General features: G+C 42.9%; 1 protein-coding gene across 6 annotated transcripts in view; it reads left to right on the forward strand.

The window, feature by feature from the left end:
- Positions 1–5,717: 5,717 nt before the first annotated feature.
- KAT6B (lysine acetyltransferase 6B) overlaps positions 5,718–23,199 on the forward strand; it is a 186,751-nt gene continuing 169,269 nt past the window's right edge. The window contains exons 1-3 of one of the 6 annotated variants that reach the window (XM_072823688.1): positions 5,718–6,031; positions 17,485–17,554; positions 20,648–21,525. In XM_072823688.1, the coding sequence (XP_072679789.1) occupies positions 20,905–21,525 (621 nt within the window). In that variant the 5' untranslated portion in view covers positions 5,718–6,031; positions 17,485–17,554; positions 20,648–20,904. Of the gene's footprint in view, positions 6,032–6,174; positions 6,346–7,173; positions 7,453–17,484; positions 17,555–20,647; positions 21,526–23,199 lie in introns of those variants that run through there. The other 5 variants (XM_072823687.1, XM_072823691.1, XM_072823686.1 and 2 more) reach the window with 5 other exon arrangements.

Below are 23,199 nucleotides of genomic sequence, written 5' to 3' on the forward strand. Positions count from 1 at the left end.
AAAGTTTCCTTCTTTCATCAATCCTTCAGGTACTTTAGGGATCCCTGGGTGGCACAGCGGTTTAGCGCCTGCCTTTGTCCCAGGGCGCGATCCTGGAGACCCGGGATCGAATCCCACATCGGGCTCCCGGTGCATGGAGCCTGCTTCTCCCTCTGCCTGTGTCTCTGCCTCTCTCTCTCTCTCTCTCTCTCTCTGTGTGACTATCATAAATAAAGAAAAAATTTAAAAAAAGTCCTTCAGGTACTTTACATACGAGAATAATGACCTTTTAGGAATCACAGGGTAAGTTAGTAATACATTAATAAAGGTAGAGACTTGTACTTTACTTTGTTTTTACTTTACTATTTTTTTTTTAAATTTATGATAGGCACACAGTGAGAGAGAGAGAGAGAGAGAGAGGCAGAGACACAGGCAGAGGGAGAAGCAGGCTCCATGCACTGGGAGCCTGACGTGGGATTCGATCCCGGGTCTCCAGGATCGCGCCCTGGGCCAAAGGCAGGCGCTAAACCGCTGCGCCACCCAGGGATCCCTACTTTACTATTTATTTTTATTTTTTTATTTTTTTTTAATTTTTTTATTTATTTATGATAGTCACAGAGAGAGAGAGAGAGGCAGAGACACAGGCAGAGGGAGAAGCAGGCTCCATGTACCAGGGAGCCCGACGTGGGATTCGATCCCGGGTCCCCAGGATCGCGCCCTGGGCCAAAGGCAGGCGCCAAACCGCTGCGCCACCCAGGGATCCCACTACTTTACTATTTAAATAAGTTGTAGAATTTGGGGCCTTAGCTAAGACCATTTTATATATATGATGTAAAATAACCTCCATTTAATCTCTTCATAATGTCTCAAATACTTATTAAGCATCTACTATGAATCAGGCACTGTGCTGAGCTCTGAGGATACATATCCCATGCAGAGCAGACTGTCCCAGAAAACTCAAGTTTTAAGGCAATGCTACTTCATGATTTGCCCAAGAACACACAGTAGTTGGTGGCAGAAACGGGTAAAAATCTGGTGTCCTACTTTTAACTTGGTGCCCTCTTCCATATTCCCTTGCCCCTGGCCCTCTGAGATGTATTTTCTTTCTGTATTGAAGATAGGATAAGGGAAAACCACCTTTGATCAGTTGAGTATATTGTGTAGGGTCTATTGGGGAAAATTGTTAGTGGTTAGACTCAACATGATCTATAGTTTCTTAACCCCTGGAAAAGTGTAGCTTAGTGATTCCTAAATGTACTCAGGTCAGCAAGTCAGACTCAGACTCACTGTCTGCATTGAGATGGGCGGGGCGGGGGGGGGGAGTAGAAAGAAATTGTACTTGTTCATGTAAAGCTGCCCACTTTCATTTCATGGGGGGTGGGGGAAGCTACCTTTATTCAGAGAGTATGTTTTTCTTATTATTTTGGGGGCTAAAGTGCCTTTTTTTCTATGTGATGATGCAGATAGTGGATGGCAGTCAGTTCTTTAAAAAAAAAAAAAGCCTTTATTACCAAAATGAAAAGTTGGCAACTCTGTCAGTTTCCTCCAAATTTCAAGGTCCAAATAATTGGGAATAATTAAATTAATTATTGGAGTAGTTGAAATTTTCTCAGGTATAGCCTGGTGCTAGAAACTGAATCTTTATTAAGACTCTTATGATTAGTTAGAGGCCACCACTTCTTTGAGTCTCAACAAAAATGAAAAGATCCCCGAGAACTCTGCCCTCTCTAAAATTAGCAACATTTAGCGAATTTTGAGATCTTTTATAACCCTCCTCTCTTCTTCAGTTTCGCACTTAATGTTCAGGTATCCTGTTGGTTTATATAAATCAATGGTTTTTTACCCTGCCAGCACAGGGTGCTTTAAAAAAAAAAACAAAAACAAAACAAAACATGACGACTGAGGAGCATCAGGCTCGGCTTAGTCAGTAGAGCATGTGACTCTTGATCTCCCAGGCAGGAGTTCAAGCCTCATGTTGGGCGTGGAGTCTACGTAAACAAAACAAAACAAACAACAACAAAACCCCCCTGATGAATGGGCCACACCCTCGGGTATTTTTATTTAAGTAGCCTCAGGTGGGACTTTGGCGCTAGGCTGTTTGAAAAATTCTTCAGGTGATTCTAATGTGCAGCCAGGCCTGGGAACCACAGGTATGTATGCATCCTGTTTCTTTATTAAGTAGCTTCTGTGTGTCAGGTACTAGGGCAGTTACACAGATGATTCAGCTGATTTGTGCAGTAGAAAAGCTAGTGAGGAAAACAGAAGGGCAACATGTGACAAGACAGTGTGGAAAGCACTTTCATTTATTCCATAATTCAACAAATAATAACAGCGCACTTAACAAGTGCCAGGGCTGCAGTTAAAGTATGCTCAAAGTCCTACCAGCTACCTGAAAAGAGCAGGAAAACTTCATAGAAAGGCAGCAGCCAAGCAGGGATTTGGAGGACTCCTTCAAGGTCTTCATCAGATAAGGTAGGGAGGGCAGGCATGGATGCATGAGGGAACAGCGTGTGCCGTGTGTAGAGGAGTGTGCTGGGGTGGGAGAAGCTAGAGATGAATAACTGGTTGTGTACAGATGTACACAGCCTTAGAGGTAAATTAACAAAGGAGTGTAGACTCCATCCAGAATGCATTTGAGAGACATTAAGGGTTTTTAAGCAGGAACGCACAAATGGGAGGTATGTACAGACACCGGTATTTGGGATAATATAGGCCGTTCATTACATAAAGCTAGAGATTAAATTTGCCACCTGATTTAAAACTGATGATTTGACCAATCGTCCCCCAAACCCCTCTGCCCTTGACTGACATAACTAGCCACTGTGATCCTAAGGGGACACAGTTTCTGGTCAATGAAGAGAGGGGATTCCATGTGGCACTGGAAGTGGGGTGCAGACCAGCGCTTTTTAAGTGACCAACTGAAATAGGTTCATCATGCACTGAGGTCTGGACAAATCAGTTGGGGTTCCCTACTCCTGCCTCCCTACCTAATTTCCTTCAGAAAGACCTGTTAGTGTCTGTAGAAGTGATACTCTTATCACGCTGTTTGTCTGACTTGCCTCAGAGCAAGTAAACAAACCCAACAGATCAAAACCCTCCAGGTTCCCTTCAGCTCCTGAAGCATCTCTGCATTCTTATCCTTTCTGAGGACTCAAGGACAAACAGATCTGACCATGGAATCATCCCAGTACTAGGGATGTACTTAACCTAGTTAGGACATTCACAGAATAAACATTCCTTTCCAGCTGGGGAAGAAGAGGATTCAGTTTAGCAGTGGTTCTCAAACTCTGTGAGCACAAGCTTTAGTCGAGTCATAGGCTAAAAATGTAGAGTTGGGCGCCCCACTTGACACCTACTGGATCAGAATCTCTCGGGTAGGTCAAGGAAACTGTGTTTTAAGCACTCATTCCCAGATCATTCTGATACCCACGATCTATGGACTTCACCAAGCAGTATGAATGCAGTTGTTGGTAATTCTGGCCTGTAATTTGGCCAGGTGGCCCCTGGCAGCTGTTTTGGGGGAGGGAGGACGGGTTAAGCGAGCCCCTGGATTCATAATCCTCAGCACAGTTAGCTTGCAAATTCTGCAGGATGTTGGTTTTCAGTTCAAGTTATTTCTAGGTTAACTTCTTAATTGAGCTGTTTAGCTCAGCAGAGGACTTGAGATACCACAGATAAGACAGAGGTTTAGGAGTAAGCATTAAGTATCTCTGGCTGTGTCTCTGTTATCCTTTCCAGTTCCACTTATCTGAAGAGCCAGGATTTCTCAAAAGACAAGTAACCTTAGAGGGAAGTCTCAAGGGGAAAGCAACACATTCCCTTTCCTTGCCATGCCCATTAGAAAACTATGTTAAGAAAAGAATCTCCAAAAACACATCAAGATGTTGAATAAAGATATGTCTTTCTTCCGTGGTTGCCAGCCTCTGGGGTTAGTGGAGCACAAGCTTAGAGAAATAAGGCCCATTTCTCTCTAAAGGTGTCTTTTCTTGAGGTGTCTCCCTGGAAATTCATGTGGCTAACTCATTAGTGATAGCGGGTGTTAGATGCTCATAAATCTCCCAGAATTCATTGGCTGAAGACATCTTAAATGTGGACTTTTCGGCTTTTAATGTCTTTGGTTGCTTCTTTACCATACTTCAGTTTGAGTGCTCAGATTTGAGGTTTTGAAACTTGTTTTTAATTAAGACATGGTTTATTTTTATTGCTTGAGATAAAATGCCGTCTGGGGGACTCAAATCTAAGTTACAAAATAAAGTGCATCTGGGCAGACCATAGGGGTAAAAAAAAGAGCATAAAGGCTAACGTGTCTGCCAGGATTCTTAAGTTTACTTAGTAACTTCTTGGAGAATAAAAACCCCAGCACCTGCATTATAAAAAGAGTATGCCTTATAAATGTCCTACTCTTTGAAATACCTAAATGAATTAGGCTGAATTATGAACTAATGGCTTGTAAAAATTCACCTTGAGCCAGCTACCGAAGATACTAAGTAAGAGATAGAGACGGAGGAAACCCAACCCGCTGTTTGTTTGTTTTATCAGTAATGTAGCTCAAAAGTAGCCAAGCCAGTGGTGGATGGGGGAACTTTCCCTGTGTTTTGTATCCCTGAGCTGAGCCTGTGAATGCCAAGATTTAATCTAAAGAGGTTTGTGTTTTAAAAACTAACAACCAAGTAATAAAACACCTATAAAAGGGGTTTATAATGGAACCGGTGACAGTTTTGAGTGTAGTATTACAACTCTTCTGCTCCCCTCTCCCTTTTTCTATCCTTTCATCCAACTCTGTGCCCTTTGTCTTCGCTCCTTTCTCACCTTGTTGCCAAGAGGCATGTAAGTAGGGGCAGCTCACACCCCAAAGGAGCAGACATCTTTAAAAAGTGAAGTGTGTATTGTGCTCTGCATTTGTTGACACGGTGGTGCCGCTTGTTTTGTTTGAGATAAGTTGCTCTAACAAAGTACCTCCCCAGTTTGCACAGTGGTTTTGAATGGGGAGTTGAAGATGCTGCTGCAGTGTCAGTGGCGTGAGGATGGAGGATGTTGGAGTCAAAGAGGGCAGGAAGCTGGGGGGCCTCTCCCTGGCACCCTGCCTCACCCTGCCAGGGCCCAAGATCTGCCTGACTCCAGGGGACAGACTTCAGTCAACAGGTGGTTTTCCAGCCAGGCCACCAAGCCTGGAACTTGGTTCTTTTACAAAGCCATAGCCCCCCCCCGCCCCCCCCCCCCCCAAGAAATGGCGCCTCGGAAGGGAAACTTCGTACTCCAACTCTGTAGGAGCCATTTCTCGAGCCCACTTTTGCCTATTTTCTGGAGTCTCCCCTGCCAGCATCCCATCCATCCTCGGGAAGAGCGAGGGACGCTCGCTGCAGAGTCTGGAGGGCGCTGGGAGGCATGTGGGCAGCGTCAGAGTGGCCTCGCCTGGGCGGCCAGAGGAGCCCCAGCCTCCCTCATGTGGGCCTCAGGAACTCGGGGGGCCCAGGGGAAGCCTGGAAAACCGAACTTCGCCATCAGCCTTCCTTCGAGCGCTGGCTAGAGGAGAGGGGGGAAGGGCCCCCCAGCGGTCTTCCCCCCACTCCCCCCGCCCCCAGCACCTCTGCCATCCGGCTGCACCGCCCAAGAAAGCACTCAGAACGCAGCTCTGAGCTCTCCAGCTCCTCGCAGGCCGGGAGAGGGTATCTGGAGCGGGCAGTTTCCCCCTCCTGCCCGCGTCTGACATCCCCACTCCCACCCAAGGATGCTGCCGCCGTGCCCTGTCCGCGGTCGCTGAATGTCACTGCTCCCTCTTCCTCCTGATCAGGGTAGACACAGCTTCCGAGGCATCTCCTACCCCCAAACTGCCGCGATCACCCGAGGGTGCAAGGCCCGGGTGGAGGACGAAGTTTGGGGCCCGGAGCGGCGGGAGGGGGGGGCGCTTTGGCGAGGACCGCACCTCTCAGTCCCAGCCCTGGCGGGCACACTCCCCGCCCCAAACGGCCCAGGCTTCCCCACCCTCCCGCGGACACCGGCATCCCCGCCCTCCCCCGAGGGCGGCGAGCGGAGCCCCCCAGGGCGGAGGCAGGTACCCCCGGGGCGGGGACTGGGGCGGGCGGGGTCCAGGCTGCGCCCCCGGCCGGGCCGGGCGGGCTAGCTGGCGGCGCGGGGGGAGCGGGGCTGGGCGGCGCTGCCTCGGGCTCTGTGCGCTGCAGCCCGGAGCCGAGGAGGAGGAGGCGGAGGAGGAGAAGGAGGCGGCGGCGGTGGGTCCCGGGCGGGGGGAGCGCGGCGCTGCGGACCCGGGCGGCTGGCAAAGGACGAGGCGGAGGCTGAGGAAGGCAGCGGGGAGACCCGGGCTGCAGCAACAAAGGGCAGCAAGCGATTGGCCGGGCTGCAGGCGAGGTTAGCCGGGGACCGGGGTGGCTGGAGGCAGCGGCGAACGGTGCACGTGCTTGCAGACACGGGCGAGTGTGGAGCCGGGGGGTGCACGCCCGGCGGGTAGGGGCTTGCTCCCCTTCGGCACGGGATGGCGAGGAAGGCTGCAGCGACATCGTTCTGCCTGCACCCGGCCTGGGGCTTGCAGGGTAGGGGCGTGTGGGGGGTAAGGATGCGAGCCAGGGGGCGGGCGAGTAGTCGCCCGGGACGGGACGGGAGAGGGTGGAGGAGGGGGCGGGATGGAACGCTCCGGGCGGCGCGCCCGTCCGCGCGCTCCGCCGCGGGAGCTGGCGACTGAGAACCTCGAATTTTAACTTCGCGTGCCCGCCCGCGCGCGCCCGCCCGCGCCCACCCCTAAATCCTGCGGCCGCCGCCAGCGATCAGCTCTCACACAAACTTTAGCTGCGGGCTAGGGGATTTGGGGTTGAGTGGGGGAGGGGAGAGGGAAAGGGCCCCCTGATTGGCGTCGTCCGCAGCCTGTGAGGCCGAGCGCCTCTCCTGCGAGGAGACCCAATCCATGGCCAGAGGTAGAAGGGGCGGGCAGGGGGAAGTAGAGGTGGCGCGGTGTCTGGGAGAGAGAAAAAGGGCTGGACCAATAGGTGCCCCGGAGAGGCGGGCCCCGCGGGCTGTTGATTGGCTCTGGCAGTGGACCCGCCCCCGGGGTGGTTCCGGAGGGGGGGATGATGGGTCGAGGGGTGTGTCTATGCGGAGGCGAGATGACCGGCAGGAACCTGCCCCAATGGGCTGCAGAGTGGCTAGTGTGTGCGTGACGGACAGGCCCGCAGGCCAACGGGTGGCCCTAAGTGTCTGCGGTCTCGTCCAATGGAGCAGCGCTGGGGCGGGGCCGCGGCTCGGGTTTAATGAGACTCCATTGGGCTGTAATCAGTGTCATGTCGGATTCATGTCAACGACAACAACAGGGGGACACAAAATGGCGGCGGCTTAGCTCCTACCCCTGGCGGCGGCGGCAGCGGTGGCGGAGGCGACGGCACCTCCTCCAGGCGGCAGCCGCGGCTTCTTTCTCAGGCAGCGGCAGCGCCCCCGGCAGGCGCGGTGGCGGTGGCGCGCGGCCAGGTCTGTCACCCACCCCGCGCATTCCCAGGGGGAGGAGACTGGGCGGGAGGGGGGCGGAAGGTGGGGGGGGGGGGCCGGGGGCTTGTGACGCCCCTCCCACAGGCCTCTGCGCGAGGGTCACCGCGGGGCCGCTCGGGGTCAGGCTGCCCCTGAGCGTGACGGTAGGGGGCGGGGGAAAAGGGAGGAGGGACAGGCCCCGCCCCTCAGCAGGGCCTCCAGGGCAAGGGGCGGGGCCCTATGGTGGAGGGGGCGGGGCGATGTCGGGGGGGCGGGGCTCGAGTGGTTGGAAGGCGGGGGTTCGGAGGGGTTTTCTGAGTGGGAGTGACCGGGTAGGAGCTGTGGGGGGCCAGTGAGCGTCTGGGCTGTGAGAGACTGGTGAGGGGGTGGGTGAGGGAGAACTGGAGGTGTGCAAGCAGGTGCAGAGTGAGGGGAGGGAGAGGTGCAACACTGGACACGGGGAGGGGGATCTGAGGGGTGTGTGAGGGCAGGTGGGAGGCTGCGGAAGGGGGATTGCAGTTAGGTGGGGGCAGTAAGAATGGGTTTGGGTGTGGTGGGTGTGGAGAGGAGTGGAACGCAGTGCGGAGTAGATCCCTGGATGGGGGGGAAGTATTGGAGGACTGTGAGGAGCAAGTACAGGTGCTGGGGTGGGAAGCAGGTATCTGGGTACCTCGGCATTGGAATTATAAAGGAGATCTGGGGTCTATGCAGCATTAAAAAAAAAAAAAACATGGAAGAATGACATGGCTATGCTTGGAGTCTTGAAGGATAATAAGATAGCAGAACAGAACTTGAGCATATCTGTAGCCGAAGATCTTATGGGGATGGGGGATACAGGGGACTGAGAAAAGGAGGCGGGTGTGACCAAAAAAAAAAAAAAAAAAAAAAAAAAAAAAAAAAAAAAAGGGTGGGGCTGGGCAGTGGTTCTGGGTGAATGTGATTTGGTGAACTGCTCCAGGAGTGGGGGCCCGGGCAAAGAAAGGTGTTCGTTTGGGAGACCAGGTTGTTGACTGGCTGGATTTCTTGGGTGAAGCTTGAGCTGGAGTCTTGAAGGTGGGGCAGGATGTCTGTGTCAGGGGGAGGCCCTGAGTACTTACTACCTTGGGAAAGGACACTGTGTCTTTTTGAATTTGTGAGTACTTTGGTACGGGTAGGCTGCAGGAAGTTGTGGGAGAGGAGGCGCTAGAGTACAGATGGTTTCCTGTGCCCCAGGAAGGAGTTTAAGCCCTGCATTTGGGAGAAGGCATTGGGATATGATAAACACAGTATTGGGCAGAGGTTGTGAGAGAATAGTGATAACGAATTACAGATGTGGAAAATAAGAAAAAAGAACCAATGAGCCAAGTATCAAGTGTGTTGAGGGAGGTACCAAGAAATTCAAGGTAAAGAGTATATAAAGACTCTCCTGTATATGGACAGGAGGCGAAAGTAGTAAATGGGAATTAATTATATTGGGATAGTGTAAATTCTGTGGTGCTGCAAAAAAGTTACTGTTATTACTGTAAATGAAGTACATTCTTCTTTACTTGTGTAACCCAGAGTTTTCTGGGATAGCCCCGAAATAAAATACTTCGATCCATTCCATTCTTACCCATTAATTCTTCACATATGTATCAAAATGGATTGGGGCAACCTTTCTATGTTTTTAAGAATAGGAAAATATTGCATGTTTCAGTAAAGGATAAGATTTTTACCTGAGAACCTCGACTTGGTTGAAGGTTGGGGAGGTGAAATGATGACTTAAAAGAGAGAGAGAGAGAGAGAGAGAAGCTAGAGGAAGGTGGTAACATTAAAGCAAGAATTTAGGAGAATGACTTGGTGGTGATGACATGGTCAGTAGTAAGTTTTGCCTACCAGCCATACCCAGGCCTCTGAGTAGAGTGGAAGTTCTGTTGTTGCCGTTATACCAAATGCTTATCTCATGCACATCTTGTGAAGATAAGATTGAAACTGTCAGACATAAGGCATAATGTGAATGAAAGGTAAAATAGGGTAGTATGGGAAGGTAGCCGAGGAATTTTAGTAAGTAATTTTAATGTACTTCAGAAATCTTAATGGATTTTTACATACCAGTTAACCAACTGGTCTGGCTTTATTAAATGCCAGGATTCCTAACAGGTGACTTTTCAGTCTCTCAGATCGTTTTCTACAAAATACCTTCAGTTTTCCACATGCATATACTTGCTGGTATTTGTATAAAGTAAGCAGAAAGGAAATTGTTTTATGGAAGTTGGGGATGTGTGAGCTATAGTGATCAGTATGCTTGAAGAATGGTAATATTACATGGATGGGAGAAGTGGGATGAAGGGATATTTTTCTTCCCTTCAAATGCTTTAATTTGCATTTCCAAAGCACCTTTTTTGTAAGACTCACAATCTTGCACAATTCTTTCTTCTTCCTCCTCCTCCTCCTCCTCCTCCTCCTCCTCTTCTTCTTATTCTTCTTCTTCTTATTCTTCTTCTTCGTTTTTAATCATCTGTTCTACTGTTGCTGGATATTTGAGTTGTTTCAGTTTGGGGAAATTGTGAATAAAGCTGGTATGAGTGTTCCTGTCGCCGTCAACTGGTAACACACGTGCATATATTTCTCTAAGGCCTACACCTATGAATGGAATTGCTATTTCATAGGCGGGGTGACCATTTATAACCATTTATCCTAGCTTATGCCTGTTGTCACAGTGTAACCACTAATATAACATCTTTAATTCTCAAAAGTGTCTGGATGATGAGTTGTGTGTCACTCTAGTCATGAGGTATGCGTATCTTCAACTTGACTAGATACCAGTCAAACTGTTTTCCAAAGTGTTGTACCAGACCACACTCCCTTCTGTGATCTGTGAGAATTTCCATTGCTTCTTGTCCTCTTCAAATCTCAGATGTGCTAGCTTTTCAAATGAGCCAATCTGGCAAACTTTGCATTTAACTGGTTAGTAACCAGGTTGAATAGCTTTTCATATATTTATTGGCTGTTTGGATTTCCTCATTTGTAAAATTTCTGTCCACGTCTGTCCTTTTTATTTATTTTAAAACTTGGGCCTTGTGTCTTTTATTGGTATTTCGAAGTTCTTTATTTACTCTAGATACAGATCCTTCGTCATGTGTGTATGTTGCAAACACCTACTTCTATTCTGTGGCTTGCTGTTTCACTCACTTTATGGTGTCTTTTAATGAACAGAAGTTCTTAATTTTAATGGAGTCAAATTTATTGGTCTTTTCTTTATGGTTAGTGCTTTTTGTGTCTTGTTTTAAGACTCTTTCCTACCCTCAGGTCAAGAAGATATTCTCCTATGTAGTATTCTCTTCTAAAAGCTTTATTGACCTTAAAAAAAATGTTTGAGTAAAATACATCGTTCTTGACCTCATCCTTGCCATTACAAATCTATTTTTGCTTTTGTTCACTTTATTCTGAACTCTGTCTTGAATTTTTACTTGTCTGCAACTATAACTAAGGACCAGGTGCTGACTTCCCCTGTCTCTTAGGAGAAAATGGTCAGATAGACAGAAGTTCAGCCAGATTAGATTTTACAGGTCTCCAGCTGACTGTATTGCCCTTTTTCTTTTTATGAGCTAGCATTTTATTGTGTTCCTGCTATGTGTCTGCCACCATTTTTGGTTCTTTCATATTTGTTATTTCAATTATTTCTCTTAACAGTTCTGCCAAACAGGGGTGTATAATCTTTTCCACAGAGGACAAAACTGAGACTTAGATTAGATTGATTAACATGTCCAGTATTCCACAGCTTAGTTAGCTGGCAAAGTGGGGACTTGATCCCTGAACTTTCTAGATATGTCCCACCACAGCATACCTCCTTATTGAATGAAGATTTCAGAAGCCGATTTGATGAGTATCCAAAACCAATGAGGGTACCTTTCTTACTTGTAATATAACATGTCCTCATTAAAGCATACTGAGGGGCTCACGGGTGGCTCAGTGGATTAAGCATTTGCCTTCTGCTCAGGTCTCATGATCTCAGGGTCCAGGGTTCTAGCTCCAGCTTAGGGCTCCATGCTCAGTGAGGGGTCTGCTTCTCCTTTTCCCTCTAACTTCCTACCCCCACCCCGTGGTGCTCTCTTTTGTTGTCAAATAGAATCTTTCTTAAGAAAATAAAGCACACATAGTTTCTTTGAAACTCCATAAAATTATTGACTTCTCCATCTATATTAAAGTAAGTAAAGTTAGAGTAGTTAGTGGACCTTAAGGAGTCTTGGGATAGGTGATAGAGGTCCTGTAAATCCTTGAAATTGTATGCATATGTCTGTATGTACATGTGTTCATTTTTAAAAATAGATCTATAATTTTCTTGGGGTTCTCGTTCTCAAAGGGGAACCCTAATTGGTTTACAGGCTATATAGTATATTCTGTTTGAAGACGTTTGTAATAAAGGTGATGCAGAATTCTCATATGATCTGTATTTTCAAAATAATCTTGTAAAAATTCAGAGGTCAGATTCTTTTTTCTCAATATGTTGTTCTCAGTCTTTGTCATTAAAGCCTGGTTAAAGCTAATTTATAATTAGGAAGAAATCTAGGGTTGAATAGGAATTTTTAAATGCCAAAAAAAGACATTCTAAATTTAGTTGATTATTTCTTAAGTGAGAGTGCTTAGTTATAATATCATCATTACTAATCAGTGTACCCTGGCTCCAAAGGCCTGATGACTTCAAGTGACTTTTCATCTTGTCTCTAAAATCCTCTGTTTTACAAGGGATCAAATTTCCTGTGAGGCTCCTAACAGTGTGATTAAAGTTTAGAGACTGAAACTATTGAGCACTTAAATGTAGGGACGACTATACAAACCTAATTCTTGGGCTTCACCAGGAGATTTGGGGCATGTCTCAACTAATTTGTGATGATGATGTTGAAACTAATCTTTGTTAGGGATTATGGAAGCCATAATAGTTTATTGATGGTTCAGTTATTGTTTGTTGAAGCAGATTTACACAATTATAGTTTAATGACATAACAAGGATATTGTCAACTAGGAGAGCATGACATGAAAAATTAAACTTCCAATTAATATAATATGTATTAGTTGAAATGATAATTTTCATGGTGATTTAGCTTCTTAGAAATCCTCGGAAAACATTATTAGCTTGTGAATTGGAAACTCTATGTTAATGAGTAGTGAGAAAGAATTTAGTATTATTCCAAAAAAATGGTGAATTAAATATTCAATTCAATTAACATTTATTGAGTGCCTACTCTGGGCTTGCTGATGAGTTAGACTCATAAATATACGTTGAACAAGATTGATGTTGGGAGAGATGACGTACTGGTTGCTTTAGTTTGTTCAGTCATCCTACCTTCCAGCTTATCCTGGACGGATGCTAGTGCCAGAGTGAGTCAAACATTTCAGCAAATTTGTGCATGTGTGTGGGTGCACTTGACTATGCCGTATTGTGTCACTCCTCTGCACGGGCTTCCTGTTACTTCATCTGTCATGTTCACACGGCTCAGCCTGGTTTTTGTTAATCCAACTTTATTTCTTCTCTTCAACACGTACTGGCTCTAGGCATGCATGTGGACTTGGTGTCTCTTTTGTTAGGCTCGTTCATGCTTAGCTCCTGTACTTTCTGCTGGTTTCCCTTCATTCATTCACTGATGCATTGACTTAGCAAAAAGGCACAGCTCCCCTCTTACTTTCAAGCGGTGGTCCTGGGAAATCTAGGGACATGCAAAGGTGAAACCAAACATGAATCCTGTTTTTAAGAATTTTCACAGTTCTAGTAAGGGAGATGAAGTCAGTACACGAACGAGCATAATACAAAGTGGAAAATGAATGCTAAAATATTAAGATCATAAAAAGCGACCTGATAGACAAAAGGGACGTAGAGCTTCTGAGAAGGTGTCAGTTCTTACTGGACCTGAAGGATTTGAATTTTCATTTAGGTAAAGAACCCCAGGCGGTTATCCAACTTCTGCCTTGTCTTTCAAGGTCCAGTTTGTGTCCCATCCATCCAAGGGGTGTTGTACCCACTCAGATAAAGTCACGGTGGTTTCCAGACTTTTTTCCTTCTGTAGCCAGGATCCCTTTCTGTGAAGTGAATCTTAAGGAGAAACCCATTATGAATGGGATAGTTAAAATGGAGCTCCTTTGTTGGGTGCAAGGAGTTGTGTGGCCCTAGTGTTAACCCCCAGGGGCATCTGTGGGTGATACCCCAGGCACTTTCTCTTAAGAGATTCAAGGAGGCTAATTTAAAAGCCAGTGGAGACACAGGAAAGAGTTTAGGTTTTAGCATCTCAAGTAAAATCCATTATGATTTGGTGGTCTGAAGCCTTGACCAAGTCATGTTTCAGTTTTCCTTTTGCAAAACAGGGCAACAGTGCTACTTCGCAGAGTTGTTTTATGGTTTACTGATAATCTGTGTATAGGTACTGATAATCTGTGTAAAGTGCCTGGTCTATAGTAGGTGTCAGAAAATGGTTGGTACCAGGTTAGTGCTTTTTATTTTTTAATGACCTTTTTTTTTTTTTTAAAGATTTATTTATTTATTCATGTGAGACAGAGAGAGAGGCAGAGACATCAGCAGAGGGAGAAGCAGGCTCTATGCAGGGAGCCCAATGTGGGACTTGGTCCCAGGACCCCAGAATCACGCCCTGAGCCAAAGGCAGAGCCTTAAGCCAAAGGCAGACTCAACCGCTGAGCCAACCAGGAGTCCCTTTTTATTACTTATTGAGGTGAAATTTACATAACGTAAATTTAACCATTTATAGTTAACAACTCAGTGACAGTACATTGCCAATGTCGTGTCACTACCACCTCTATCTAGTTCCAAAACATTTTCATCAATCTAAAATAAAATCCCTTACCCATTAAACAGTTTCTCTTCATCCCTCCACTCCCCAGACACCACCAATCTATGTTCTACATATGGATTTGTCTATTCTGGAGGTTTCACATAAATGGAATTATACCATATGACTTTGTTTCTGGCTTCCTTTGCAGCATGTTTTTACAGTTCATCCACACTGTACTATGTATCAGTATTTCATTTCTTTTTATGACTGGATAATATTCCACTGCATGGATATACCACCTTTTCTTAATCCATTCAACTTTTTAATTTTTTTTACTTTTTACTTATTTTTTTAAAGAATTATTTAAATTCAATTAATTAACATATAGTATATTATTAGTTTCAGAGATAGAGTTCAGGGATTCATCAGTTGCAGGTAACACCCAGTGCTGATTCCATCATGTGCCCTCTTTAATGCCATCACCCAGTTTCCATTCAACTGTTGATGGACATTTGGTCTAGGTCCATTTTCTGGCTATTGTGAATAGCGTTGTTACAAACAGGTGTGTATGTGTACTTATTTGAGTACCTGTTTTCAGTTCATAAGAGTATATGCCTAGATGTTGAAGTGTGAGGTCTTATGGGAATTTCCTATTTAGCTTTTTGAAGAACTACCAGTGCTTTGTTTCTGAATTGCTTCTTATGCCTCTAGCACCTATCATAGGGCTGCATAGAGTGAATATCTTGGTAAATTTTGTTGCTTGTTCTTTGATTAGTATTTGTAACCTCTCCTTCCAGTTCATATAGTTGAGGCCTCAGGCATCAATTTTCAGGGAAATAGATGTATCTAGGACTTGGAAGTTAACAAATACCATCGTATGGATTGATGTTTGATGTCGTCAGACAGCAGATACTTGTTAACTGAGGACACCGTTTTGAGTGAGTGTGCCAGTAGTCTGTGCTGGGTGGTTATACAAGGAAAAAAGTTAAGGTCTCTTCCCTTCAGCAGTGTATGTTCTGTTTCAGAAGATTTGTGGTTCCTCACTCAGTTACATAAAAGGCTGTGAAAAAATCCAGGAACATATAAAAGTGAGAGAGCTAAAAATAACTTAGCAAGTAAAACCCAGAATGACAAAAGAGTAAACTCTATTGTTAATCTCTATTTATTTTTTTTTTAGCCACTGTTTTTGGCTCATCTATAACATGACTCGAGTGTTATGACATTGATTTTGAAACGACACACAGCGTTAGTGAGAGCATTGAGGAGGTTTCACATAATATTTATGATCCAGGGTATTTTGACTCCTCTTATGCTGACATGAATATTTCTGAATAGTGTTGATATTTATATAATACTAATGAAGCCAAAAGCTCGTTTTGGACTAAGCATTTCTCTAGATCTGTTTAGAATAGTTTGTAATGAATGATGTAAATACATCCATACAACCGTATAATTTACTGATATTATTTTGTAGTTAAAAATAAAGTGATTCAAAACCTTAGAAAATAGAATAATTTAATTTGATGTAACATGAGTCCCCAGAATTAATTTGGAATGGTTCACTCTCTTTTTGATAGTCTTTTAGTCCAACTTTAATTTTATAGAAAAAAAATGAAAAGAGAATAATGATTTTTAGGGTTGTACTTCTGATACAATGTCCTATCTACATGTGAAACAAATCCTAGTGCTCTAAAAAAGAGAAGTGGTGTGGATAATTCCAAATCGGGAAAAAAAAGCATTTCTATTTGGCTTTTGAATGAATTACGCATTTTTTTCTTTTAGATTTGTCTTTATAGTTAGATACTGCTTAGACTAAAATTAAATTGGTTTTCAAGCTATTCTCTTAGAGTATACCAATTTATAGTGGGGCCAGTGGGATGTCAGTAACAAACTCTCCTAAGATTAAAAAATTTGCAGTGGATAATATACAAAGTAGGTAATATACATGTGTTTAGTTGAGAATTGGCTACAGATAAAAGACTACGGATTTTGTTCCTCTCCTGGCTCTGTGTGTGTGTGTGTGTGCGCGTGCATGTGCGCACGCGCTTTAACACTGATTCTGGTTGTAGCATGGAGATGCTGAGTTACATCTGCTTCTGCCTAATTAACTCTGTTGGTTGGTGTCAGATGAGAGCTAATTTTGAGATTAAATTGAGGAGTGGGGTGTGTGTGGCTGGGGGCGGGGAGAAGAAGGATCTAAGGTTGCTTGATTATTTTGTATAAGATCAAAATGCAATTATTCACAATGTTGTTTTAAATTTATTTTTTTGACTTTGAAGTGAAAATGATCAATATTGTCCTAAAATGTGACCTGTGTCAGTACATACTCTTGTGGAAACTGGTACATCCTTCTCTTAGGTGCAGTTATTGGCCATATCTTGATTATCCAGTCAGTATGTAGATGCCAGGTGACCTTTGGGACAAATAGTGAATGTTTCCTGGAAAGTTAATAACTGAGCCTCAAACATCACTTGACTTTTTTTTTGTTTTCAGACAAGATGTTACACCTGCCTGGCTATTTGAGTAATTCCAATATTTTTTTTTCCCTCATGATGTGATTATTTCTTAGACTCTATCTCAGTACTGGTGTTTTTTGTTGTTGTTGTTGGTGGTGGTGGTTTTTTTGTTTTTGTTTTTGTTTTTTTAAAGTAGGCTCTATGCCCAACGGGGGGCTTGGTCTCACAACCCTGAGATCAAGACCTGAGCTGAGATCAAGAGTCGGTTGCTTAAAAAAAAAAAAAAAAAAAAAAAAAAGAGTCGGTTGCTTAACTGATGGAGCCACCTAGGCACCCCTGTCACAACCTGATTTATTTATTTATTTATTTATTTATTTATTTATTTATTTATTTATTAAATTTTTTAATTTATTGATGATAGTCAAACACACACACACACAGAGAGAGAGAGAGAGAGGCAGAGACACAGGCAGAGGGAGAAGCAGGCCCCATGCACTGGGAGCCCGACGTGGGATTCGATCCCGGGTCTCCAGGATCGCGCCCTGGGCCAAAGGCAGGCGCCAAACTGCTGCGCCACCCAGGGATCCCCGCTGCGCCACCCAGGGATCCCTTTAAAATTTGGAAAACACGTCTGTTCTGAAAAGAAGAACAAAATTTAAGTACTGCTTTGGGGCTTCATTTCTCGTCCTGATTTCTATGTTCTTAAATACCCTTTAGTGAAAAGTGCTAATAAGTTCATTGCAGTTATTTGTATTAGATAGTTGTGAAGATCCATAAACTGTCCCTGAATTTGAGGGATGTCTTTATGCCCAACTTAACATTTACTCTTTTTCCTTTGGCAGATTTGCGTGAAGATCTGGACAATCCTCTTTTTTGTCATGGACTGTTAATACATTTGGAGTTCCAATTCTGGTATTTTCCCTTATCTTATTATATTTTTAAGATATTGAAATATGTTGGTAAGGGATACAAACGATTCTGTTGATTGTGTGTAAAGATTGTGGTAATAGCTTGCCATGAAGGTATATTTTAAGTATTTATTGGTTTTTATTTTAAGGTATGTTCATTTACTTGTGTAACCCAGATGCCTGAGAGCACCTTTGCAATATTGGATACTTTTCTGTGACCTTTTCTCCTGCTTCCTACAGTTGTGTTTTGTACAATCAAATTAAATTGGTTGATTCATCCTAAGTAAATGATGAAAGATGAAATAATTATTTGGACATAGTGAAATGTCCTCTAATGAAATTTTGCCCTAAACCATTTTACTTTGGAAAGATGTGTCCTATTCTAAACTTACTAACACACAATGATTCCCATGTTCTATCTTGAAAGTAGTTGCACTATGAAAGCCAGTAATTTCATTCCTAAACACACACCATATTCCAAGTCCAACATTTTTTCAATGATTTATATAATGACACAAAAGGGAGCACTTCTTGGGTTTGCAGATGACATAGATGACAGAATTAAGATTCAGAAGGATCTAATATGTTGGAAGAGTGACTCAAACCAACAAAATGAACTTGAACTGTAATAAATTTTAAATCCCAGCATTTATATTTGCACAAGGAAGGAAATGGAAAGACTCAGCTTGACAACATTTTTGAAAGAAGGTCTGGGATTTTTAGTTGGACTGTGTGCTTAGCATGAGTCAATTGTGTGGCAACACTGTTAAGAAAGTTCATGTAACATTGGATTACATTTATGCTTGAATAATGCCTGGACTGCCAGATTTTAAGATGGGCATTAGCCCAAACTAGTAAGCAACCAGAAGAAGGAAGTACTTGAAAACCATGTGATGTGGAGGTGTTGAGGCATTGGAATATGAGTGGTCTAAAGAAGGGCTGGAGGTAGAATAGAGTTCAATTTTGGTTTGGTTCAATAATGGTTTTCCAAAGATTCTCATTTTCAAATATTTGAAGGCCTGTCATCTTAAATAACTAATATGAGTTTCTCGAGATTGTTCTAGGGAAATCAAGACTAGAGGGTAGAAGTTCTGGGAAGACAGTCTTTGGCTCTTGTGAGTAAGAAATATATTACAGTTAGAGCTGTCCAACAGTGGAGCGAACTGCCTCAAAAAGTGACAAGTTCTCCATCCCTGGAAGTATTTTAAGACTTGATGGCCCATCTGTTGAGGTTATTGAACAAGGGATCTTTTACTGGATAGCTAGAGATTAGATAGGATGACCTCTACAGTCCTGTTAGCCCCAAGTTTCTGAATCCGAGGGGGAAAAAATGGAGTGAATCTACAGTTTCCTGATGGCAAAGAGGACAGTCCTTTTTAAACTGATTCTTTCAAGCTGACTGAGCAAGTATAGTTCAGTGGCCCAGTTTTTCAGCAACAGAGCAAATGTTATGTTTTTCATTATATCTGGCTAACATTTTGAGGAAAGATGTTATTTCTCCCTTTTAGATACATTAAATAAATAACCAGAGATAAATTTAAATTTTTTTTTATGAGACATTTTTCAAAGTGTACAGACCTTGCATGAGTGGAAGTGATGATAGCTATGGTATGTTGAATATTAGATATATTCACTTAATTCTCTTAACAATCCTCTGTGAGGGATATACTATTATTGTCCTACAGGTAAGGTAACTGAAACTTCACTTACCCAGGGTTTCTCTGCTAGTGGTTGGTAGAGTTGGTATTCATGCCATTAGTCTGATTGCAGAGGCAGTTGTGGCTCCTGTGGTGAAGACAGCACAGGACTTGGATTTTAGGTAATGGCATTTAGCTTTAAGTTTACTATAGACTGTTACCTTGAGTGAACTCCATCTTCCCCTGGACCTCAGTTTACACATAGAATTGTCTTGGCAGATTAGATGACAAATTCCATGTGAAGAGAGTCTGTCAACTTGAAACTATAAAAAGAGTTCAGATGTGGATATTATCAGTGGAAGGTGAGATTGGAGCCCAGATCTGACCGAACTCCCCAGCCAGGGCACTTTCTTCTGGTGTTCTTTGCAGGAGTACTAAATATAGATTGGAGATATAGGGTGGTTTTGGTGTTCACCAGGAGGCTTTCAGAGAGCCATACCACTGTTTACCTGGAATCAGATTTGTATGAACCTTCCTTTAAAAGGTGAAGGGTTAAGTTACCATATTAGTTTCAGTTTTCCAACCTGTGGGTTAGAGAGTGTCACAGACCCTTTGGCGGATACGATTCCATGGAAGTGGCGAGATGGGAAATTTTCTTACATGTGAGACTTGGGAAATATAATATCTAACTGAAATAGAAGAATCAGGATTACTGCCTTTTTTTTTTTTCAAGTTTAATATTTCTTGAAGTAAGGTTAATATACAGTTGACCCTTGAACAGCATGGGTTTGAACTGTGTGGGTGCTCTTATACGTGGAATTTTTTTGATAAATATAGTACTGTAAATGTATTTTCTCATCCTTAAGATATTCTTAACAATATTTTCTTTTCTCAAGCTTACTTTATTGTAAAAATACAGTATATAATATAACATAGAAAACATGTGCTAATCAGCTGTTAATGTTGTTGGTAAGGCTTCTAGCTAACAGAAAGCTAGTAGTTAAGTTTTTGGGGAGTCAGAAGTTATACTTAGATTTTTGACTCTGTGCCCAAAATTGTTGCGTTGTTCAAGGGTCAATTGTACTTTCACAAGATTTTTTTTGTTTCATAGACTTGTTCTTTGAGGTTGGTTTTATGTTTATGATAGACATTTATCTTGAACCACTCATGTAAACTTACTCATTTCAATAAGAGTTAATCCATTAAGTAACTTAGGTGTGATCTTTTAAATGCCCCATAAGTGACTTCATATAAATAACTAGTGAAAATCCTAAAAAAATTTCCTTCTCAGACTGTGACCCAATTTCTGGTTAGAAAATTTAGTCACTGTGGCTTTGTTACATAATACCTGCCTGTCATTACTTCTGTGGTCCTTTTGCATCTGGAAAGTAATACTGAAGAGTCTTTTATTTTTAGCAGTTCCATTATTAAGAACATTTTCCCCCTTTTTATCCTTTAAGGTCTTGATTTCCTTGTGAAAGATGTTCTTCGCCCGAATGCAGTCTTTCCCGTTGGTCAAATAGACATCTATCAACATTGCCCGTGTGTCCTGTTTTTAATCTCTTAAGGATGGATGTTTGTGAGGTTTTGCTTAATAAGATCTGGAATATTCTGCCCATTTGTTGAGTTGTAAATGACTTTTAAATGTTCAAGTTCTGTTAAATACAAGGAGAACCTCTATGGGTAATTTTGGTATTGAAGAAGTCATTTGTCAACCATGGTAAAACTTGCAAACCCACTTTATACAGAGTGGATTCTTGAAGCTATACAGAAGATAAAAAAGCAAAAGCAAAGACCCTCTGAAGAGAGAATTTGCCATGCAGTCAGCACTTCCCACGGGTTGGATAAGAAGACAGTCTCTGAGCAGCTGGAACTCAGTGTTCAGGATGGCTCAGTTCTCAAAGTCACCAACAAAGGCCTTGCCTCCTATAAGGACCCAGACAACCCTGGGCGTTTTTCATCAGTTAAACCAGGCACTTTTCCTAAGTCAACCAAGGGATCTAGGGGATCATGCAATGATCTCCGGAATGTGGATTGGAATAAACTTTTAAGGAGAGCAATTGAAGGACTTGAGGAGCCAAATGGCTCCTCCCTGAAGAACATCGAGAAGTATCTCAGAAGTCAAAGTGATCTCACAAGCACCACCAACAACCCAGCCTTTCAGCAGCGGCTGCGACTAGGAGCCAAACGTGCAGTGAACAACGGGAGGTTACTGAAAGATGGACCGCAGTACAGGGTCAATTATGGGAGCTTAGATGGCAAAGGGGCTCCCAAATATCCCAGTGCTTTCCCATCCTCGCTACCACCTGTCAGCCTTCTACCCCATGAGAAAGACCAGGTAAGTGAAGAGAAGGTCGTTAATGCCCATCTGACTTGTACAGTTTCAGTTAAATTTTATATGGACAGAAGTTCCGAGTGAAGTTGAATGAAATCAACTGTTTTGCCTTACAGGAGGCTTTTTTATATTTTAAAATGTATATGTTGTTGATAATATAAATTGTTCTGTATTGTTTTACCGTGTATGGAGGGCTTCCTCCCTGGGCAGTTAAGAATTGAATATGATGATTATGTCATTTGTTTTTTAAGCTTTAATTGGTGAGTGCTTAAAGGGACCTGGATAGATAATTTTACTCCTCCTTCATCAAGGCAGGACCATATATATTTTAAAAATCTCAGAAAGGCCATTGTACATTTTTCTTTTTTAAAATTTTATTTTATTTTATTTTTTTTTAAGATTTTATTTATTTATCAGAGAGAGAAAGTATGCACAAGCAGAGGGAGCGGGAGAAGAAGAAGCAGGCTTCCAGCCAAGCAGGGAGTCTGACACAGGGCTCCATCCCAGGACCCTGGGATCATGACCTGAGCCAAAGGCAGATGATGCTTAACTCACTGAGCCACCCAGACAGACACCCCCTCTTTTAAAATCTTAAAATTATTTATAATTTATTTTTTTCTGCTTTATTGAGGTATAGTTGGTAAATTTTTCTCTTTATTATTACTTCTAGAGAAGAAGACTATAGACTAGTTAGGTTAATACTGATAACCTGTGCATTTCTGGAATTGGTTTAATGTGTGACCCAAATCCTGCCTTTGTAAAGTCATTTATTATTGTCCACTTCTCAGTGGGCGAAAGTGAATATTTATTTTGTCTCATCCTGTATCTTTTCTTATACTCTTTGGTTTCTTTGGGTCTTATGTTATTTCTGTAGTATTTATACACCCATGGGAGATTTCTCCTTAAGTGACAGCTCCAATTTTAGGTATTGGAGTAGGGTTTTTGTTTCGTTTCAAAGCTATTGAAGTTACTTCCCAAACTAAAACCAAAGTAGAGCTGCAGCAAATTGTTTGTAATAATTCAGGCCTTTCATTGTGGTTAGAAGAGGGTGGTTGTATGTATTGACTATATTTCTAGAAGTGATGGAAACACAAGTGTTAAGAAGAAAGTTGTGCGGCTGATGGCTTGCTTTTCCTTTTTGGATACTGCTAGCTCTTGAGATGAATTCTGCTTCCCTCCATGCTTTGAGCTGATAGAGGCCCAGCTCCAGAAACTGGGTAGAATCAGGTGATTTGCTTTCTACAGACTAATCTAAATCTTAGCATTTGTTTCTTAATCATGTTTTTATTTTATTAGTTTTTGTCAAATTTATTTTATCTTTTGGTGGTATTTGTGTTTGTGTAACCAGCCCTCAATTCTTTGTAAGAAAATGTGGCATACAGAAAGAAGTAAGTAAACCTGCAAAAAGAAAAAATTATTTTAATAACATTTGTTTCAAAAAAATATATTGAGTGACTCAAATCCTAATTCCTGTGTCTGACACAGCCATGTTAAGCACCTCTGTTTCTCATTAAATATTTTTATAAAAGCTTATACGCCATGGGGAAATTCCTTAAGGGAATGCAGAGCCATTTCTTGATAGATTTGGATATCTTTATTTTTAAAACCTGTATATTACCCTGCGGTATATTAAGGTTTTATAATTAAATTACCAGGTACATGGACTAATTCAGGTAG

Source organism: Canis lupus, chromosome 4, assembly GCF_048164855.1.
Source record: "Canis lupus baileyi chromosome 4, mCanLup2.hap1, whole genome shotgun sequence".
Lineage (NCBI taxonomy): Eukaryota > Metazoa > Chordata > Mammalia > Carnivora > Canidae > Canis > Canis lupus.